At 34.7% G+C, this 7146-nt stretch overlaps 1 protein-coding gene across 1 annotated transcript; it reads right to left on the bottom strand.

Moving 5' to 3' along the window:
* Nucleotides 1-522: 522 nt before the first annotated feature.
* On the bottom strand, nucleotides 523-1951 carry LOC129311796 (geranylgeranyl pyrophosphate synthase, chloroplastic-like). The gene has a single exon (XM_054954262.1). It carries the CDS (start codon nucleotides 1828-1830, stop codon nucleotides 712-714), a length of 1119 nt encoding a protein of 372 aa, XP_054810237.1. The 5' UTR covers nucleotides 1831-1951; the 3' UTR covers nucleotides 523-711.
* Nucleotides 1952-7146: the final 5195 nt, after the last annotated feature.

The raw sequence follows: 7146 nt of genomic DNA, 5'->3' as shown, positions 1-7146 counted from the left end.
TGACTCAGAAACCTGCATCACAAACATAGCATACTACCAGCCCAAATAAAATTATAAGACAGCTATTTCAGTCAGAGTCAGAGGTTATACGTTAGGAGGCGCAGGGAACCACATTCCTGATATCATATCCAGTTTTTTTTACAAGGAATCCCTATTCACTAGATGTATCATAATAAGCAAAATATGGAAGTATAGGAATCCCATAAAAAAAAATGCCCAAAGACGTAACAATATTCCCATATCATAGCCAGAATCCACAATAATTGAGAAGACAGTTCGTGAAAGAGAATTAAAATATCATCATCGATAACACGATCTTCTCTGAGAAATCTAAGAAACGTAAGGTAACAGATGGAAGGCTTCAGCAATACAGCAAATTCAATTGATTTTACTGATTGCTTCATCTTTGTCATTTTAATATCATAAAAATCTTGTCACCATAAAGTTGGGTGAAAGATGATCTACCAAAACTCAACAGCATAGTATAAGAGGAGAGAGTAGAAGAAGTTCTGGAAACATGACTAACTTTGAAAGGAGGAAATATTATTGCAGACAGGATGGAGCATCAAAACTATATTGTATAAGATTGAGGCACGGAGGAGAAAAGGAGAGTATTTGGAGGCATCCCCTGTTACATGAGTGACAGCTTATGTATAAGCCATGATTTCAGAAACTGCAATCATCCAAAACTAAACAAATAAATTGAGCAACCTAATTTTGACGGTAAGCAATGTAATTGGTCAAAGCAATCAATGGGGCGGCCTTCTCCGGATCAAACCCAGAGAGCTGATCCTGCGCATCTTTGATCAATTTCTCAGCGAACTCCCTCGATTTCTCGATCCCAAGGAGCTTAGGATAAGTGACCTTATCAGCCACCAAGTCTTTTCCTGCTGTTTTGCCCAATTCCTCCGATGATTTCGTAACGTCGAGAATGTCATCGACAACCTGAAACAGCAATCCAATGTACCTCGCGAACTTCCTCAACTTCTCAATCTCTTCCTCCGACCCACCTCCCACGACGGCTCCCAGCACAACCGCGGCTTCCAGCAACGCCGCCGTTTTGTGAATATGAATGAATTCTAGCTTCTCCAAGCCCACATCGGATAATCCCTCCGAAGCTATATCCACAACTTGCCCAGCGACCAGTCCTTCGGCGCCAATCGACTTGGCTAACTCCCCAACCGCCCGAACTACCCGAGCCGGCGCAACGCCCACGGTTGCAACGGCCACGTGCTCAAACGCGAAAGACAGAAGAGCATCGCCGGCCAAAACCGCGACGTCCTCCCCGAAGACCTTGTGATTTGTCGGTTTTCCTCGCCGCAGATCATCGTTATCCATACAGGGCAAATCGTCGTGAATTAGCGACATAGTATGAATCATCTCGACGGCGCAAGCCGAGGGCATGGCCGTTGATTCGTGGCCGCCGACAAGTTCGCATGCGGCGATACAGAGCATTGGGCGCACGCGCTTGCCGCCGGCGAGAAGCGAGTACCTCATGGCCTCGTGAATCTTCTCGGGTTCGCGCATGGCAACAGCAGCATCCAAGGCTTGGTTCACTTTATTAGCCTTGTCAAGCATGTAGGCGTTGAAATTAAAACCGGGTTTCTCCTCCTCAGAATCCTTGACGGCGTTTTCCTTGGTGAGAACCGCAGCGACTGAAAGAGAGGAGAAAGAGGGAGAGACTCCATGGCTTGGTGGCTTAGGAGGGAGGGAGAAAATGGGTAATTTTCTGAGACCATGGAAGAGATGAAAAGTTGGGGATCTGGATCTGCTCACTTGGGTGAACATCGAACTGGGGCGAGCCCACGCGCCAAGATTCACTGAACTCATGCTTATCCGGTGAGGGAGGGTGGGGGTGAGATATCAATATATAGAGGGAGAGAAGAGCGGAAGGGAAGTTTCATAGGAGAAACATGGAACCAGAGGGCTGACTCTTTGATTCATGAATAGGGAAAGGCCAGAGTATCGGGATGTTCAATATTTTACTAATGAAGTCCAAGGCAGGAAAGAATGAAATTAATTAATTAATATTATTATTATTATTATCATTATTTTAAAAAAAGGAAGATAGAAGAAATGGGAGGAGAGGACCAGAGAGATGACAAAAGTTCCTGGCACAAGGTAAGGCCAGGCGCCAGTAAGTCGAAGACCAGGATAGATTGAGCGGATATGGTATCAAAGTGGCGTCTGGCAATGATATTTATCCCTGATTTTGTTGAAAAATAATAGATGAAATTCATATTTTTTATTGTATAAAAAAAATTTAAAATTCTAATTTTAAAACAATAAGTAAACTATTTATATCCAATGTTCAATATATATATATATATATATATTTAAAAAAAAATAAGTGAAAACTTAGGAAGAGAAGAACACTGAAACCTAACCAAAAGTTTTTTAAGTAACCCACCCTCGCATCTTCACCTCCATTAATTGTCCCAACTTTTTCCACTCCTCCCCTAATGGTTCAAATTCAAAATTTAATCTTGAAACTCTTTAAAACTTTTCCTTGAAGCTAACTTCTATACTCACATTCTTTCTTGCTTTTTTATAGAGTGCTCACTCACATTCATATACGTTCTCGCAAAATTAGCAAATTATCATGTTGTTGTTGTTTGATCAAAGGCTTAAGCAAAGTTATTCTTGATTGCTTCGACAACAACAAAGAATCAAAATGATAGTCATACAATGAATGTCCTAGATTCACTTGAGCCCTAGTAATTAGCTTTGTTCTTCTGTCAAAATCAGGGTGGATATGCTAAGCAACAATAATCACACATACTATAGAATGTGATTATGTCATTTTCAAGATAAGCGCAGGGAAATTATGTGGTGCTCCATTACTTTTGCTATTGAATGTGATTTATTTGGTTTCCCTCCCTAATTTGCCTGAGCATTTAATCACTCATTTTTATTATATGTGCAAGTGAAAAGAATGTTATGAAGAAAATGTATTGCACATGCTTCAATTTGTGCTATTGTAATTTGATTTTGGATGAGATTTGGCATCTCTCATCATGGTATGTGATTTTATGAACATTAACTAACTTATTCCAATGCTTTTAATTGTCTGATAAAGCCAACATTCACTACCACAAAAAATATCCATACTTGACGCTTATTTTTCACAATACTTGACGGTTTTTAACCATCAAGTAAGGGTGCGACATATATTAAAAAAATAATACTTGACAGTTAAAAACCGTCAAGTATTAATCTTATACTTGACGGTTATTTGAAAAAAAACAGTCAAGTATATGAAGTAAATATGCACTTCTCAGAATAAATACTTAATGCTTGTTTTGAAACAAGCGTCAACTATATTGATACTTGACGGTTATTTTGAAATAACTTTCAAGTATTAATGACATAATTTTTTTAAATATGGTGACTGCTTTTAAAGCAGCCCCCTGCATAAAGATACAGATAAAGATAAAAAACAGCCAGCCAGTAATAAAAATAATGTAATATAATGAATGTTTGTAATAGTATCTCCTATCTAATTAACATAAAAATTCCTATACATTTAACCTTAAAATCTAAACTTATTTGCAAACTAATGTTTTAAAATTACGTGGCCTATCCCATAAAAATTGGCCAAAAAATGTGTATATAAATGTAACTAACTATTGTACCGGCCTAACTACTGTTGCTACCCACATATTGAAAACACATTGGGCCATCTCTTCAAGGACCTCTTCTATATGTGCAGTCGTATAACGAACGCAATAGACGTCCTTGAAGTATTGTAAGCAAATAGTTACAACAATTTCAAGTTAATAGGTAGTTAATTAAAATTGTTTAAAATTTATAATTGAAGTGTAATTAAATTTTATATATATACCTTGTTAGATAATGTGGTAGGGGCATGAGTGATAATGTCCTTCATGAACTTCATCAAGCAATAACCACAGTCATTGCTCTGATCTGGCTGGAATGGACACTATAAAAAAACACATGTCAATGAAATTGTAAAATATAATGAGACAATTTCTTGATTAAAAACTTGACCAATTAAACGAATACCTTAACAGTGACCCATTTCTCTGAAGATTCAAATGCCCTCATTTTAGGAGACACAGTCATGTCGGTCGCAGTGCGATACAACACCACAGCTCTAAGAAGGAATTATGAAATGAATGTGAGAAATATATATGAATGAAAACTAAAATTAAAAAGAAATAACAAGTAAAAAAATTCAACTTACTTATTAAAAAGTACCACCATATCTTCTCTGTTGCTTGGCTCTCCATTAAGGAGATCGAGATACCATATTTTTGGAGCAACGGGATTAACCACAATAAACATCCAGTGTCTCCTAACAAGAAACAGTACATGTTACCAAACAAATAAATATAAAAAAAATATTTACTCGTAACAAATATTAACAACTCACCCTTGGCAGTAAGGAGCGAGAAATAAAGTATCATTTGCTGCTCCCCTTTCTTGAAATTGATCCGAAAGCATTCTTGCTTGATTTTGAAGGGCTTCCTTTGTAATATTATTGTGGGGAGAGACATCATGAGGATTAACCAGCTTGATCTTTGACTCGAGGCCACCAGGAACCACGAATGAGGTATAAAGGTGACTTGGGTGAAAAAATATACAAGTTAATATGCTTGCATACTCACACATATAAATAATTTAAGAAATTAACTAATAAAAATTGAAGAATTACCTCATGTAGAAAGTCATCAAACTAGTGCTCGCCATATCGTGCTTGAAAATTTCATTCAAAATTTCATTCCGAACGACATCAAATGATGCTCTACCAAATAGCCCATCGTCAAAATTAATGCTCTACCAAATTGGATGATCCCTTAATTCAATAATTAAGTACCCAAAAACTCAAAACTTCAAACACTCACTAGGAAGAACAACAATGCAAATCAAATAAATAACACAAAAATTATTTATTACGTATGAAAATCAAAATCAACAACTCATACATTCAAAATGAAGATTAATGATTGGGAAAGCAAGAACCTACCTCAACAAGAAAAGGGAACACCGACTGTGTAGAAAAACAGAGACGAGAGTTTGTTACAGAGTGATAGAGACCGAGAATCCAAACGAACGAGTGCCCACGAGACTTATGGAGGCCGAGAATCAAAAACCCCTCAAGAATCGAGATCGAAAATGTGTTTTTTGGTAGTTAGAGTGTCGAAAAATGAGTTTCGGTGGCTTTGGGTTTGTTTCTGAAGACGAAGGATTTGTAGAAATGGAGAGCGAAAAAGAAATCTGGAGGGAATTTAAATGACAATACTTGACGGTTATTTCATAATAACCATCAAGTATTACATATATGACGCTTGTTTTAAAACAATCGTCAAGTATATGGCAGACAAACTTGACGGTTATTTCAAAACAAGCGTCAAGCATGTGAAAAAATTTAATTTTTTTTTCTACTATTAATTTGACATTTTTTATTGAAGATCGACATGTAAATTTTAGCTTTATATGACGGTTATTTATAAAAAATGTCAAATATATATACTTGACGGTTATCTTTAAATAACCGTCAAGTATTTACTTAAATATTTGACGCTTGTTTCGTAAAAATCGTCAAGTATTTTTCACCTTTTTTATTTATCATTTTTTTAAATAAACGTTAATTATATGGCGTCAATTATACACCTTTTTGTAGTAGTGATTAAAAGTAAATTAATAACTTGGTACGGAACATATATTTCTTTTTTGGGAATATAAGTATGATCTTTTGCAATTGACATTAATTTCTTTTTTTATTTAGAGCAAATTCTCTTTAAAAGAATAAGTTAAATAATCATTCATAAAATTTGATGAAAAAAAGATCGATCTTTATTATTGGAACTATTTCAAAAAAATTTTCAATACATGATTAATTATTTGCCTATCATTTTCAAACTTATTTTAAAGATTTCCTTTGATCTCAATTTTATCATAATTACAATTGCAAAAAATCTACATAAAAATATCATGTGCATCACAAATTATTTTATTTAAAAGTTAGTAGAAAACATTATTCTTATATTTATAAATTTTAGTTTGAAATTAGTTTGTGCTTTGCAAATGTCAATAGCGAGCACTAACAAATTTGTTCTCACTAAATAACATTTTGTATTCTAAATAATTATTGAGTATTATTATTTAATTTTTTTTTTCACATCTTGTACATCACACAAGCCGCATGCTAATTTATCTACGAAATGGAGATATAACTCGTCAAACATATCATTAGTCATCACTTCCAATTGTTTATTACTCTCATATGATTTGCAAGGAGAAGAAATAATATCTCTTTCAAATATATAACCACTTCTTGTACTGCCCTCTCATTTCCTGATTCGCAATTTGTTCACAAATAATTTTCAAGTTAGATTCATGTTTTAATATAGAAAAATGAGATTCTAACTTGACAAATACATCATATGTATCTTTTTTCTTTTTATGATGATTAATGTTGAACAATTTTTTTTATAAGTTAACAAATCTCACCAAAATATATCTCAATTTTTTTTCTAATTTTTTAATATTTTCATCCCTATTTAAGTTTAATCTAATGTTTTTGGTGATTTAATGTCATTCCCCTTTTATGCCATCAATGGTAAGTTATCTTAGCACCAATGCCACTTCCATCTTTTAAAAGAAGTCTTGGGTTCAAATTTAACATTGATATGATCAATATGGGTGCGTGTGTACCTCCCCACCAATCAATATCTTAAAATATGTGTGTATTAATATATATTATAACTGAATATTTTTTAAATAGTGAGCCCACGTTCATTTAACAATCTCATCTCCCTCTCTGTTGAAGTGAAATCACTAATTAGAAGAACATTCAATGAAATTGTAATAGTTCATTTCTCCGTGTTTTTGGATTTAACTTTGCCTGAGCATTCATTATTAAATTTGTTACTGCTTGTGTTTTTTTTTTTTGTTCAATTATAACTTGAAAAACATATCATTGTCCTCGATATTCGAAGCAAATAAAAAACAGGAGTTCAAGGAGGTGAAGTTGTTGAATGCAAGGACTCCAACATTGTTCATGTTGCCCAGGTTCGGGAGACGGGAGTCTAAGGGAGTGTTTGAGAAGGAGCCACTTGTAATAAATGTGGGGCCCACAGTGAAAATAATTTAAGGTTAAATTTACTTTTTAACTCATTA

This window comes from Prosopis cineraria, unplaced genomic scaffold (genome assembly GCF_029017545.1).
Source record: "Prosopis cineraria cultivar Desert tree isolate PC_DT_omini unplaced genomic scaffold, ASM2901754v1 PC5, whole genome shotgun sequence".
Lineage (NCBI taxonomy): Eukaryota > Viridiplantae > Streptophyta > Magnoliopsida > Fabales > Fabaceae > Prosopis > Prosopis cineraria.
This window is presented reverse-complemented; position numbering and strand designations above follow the sequence as displayed.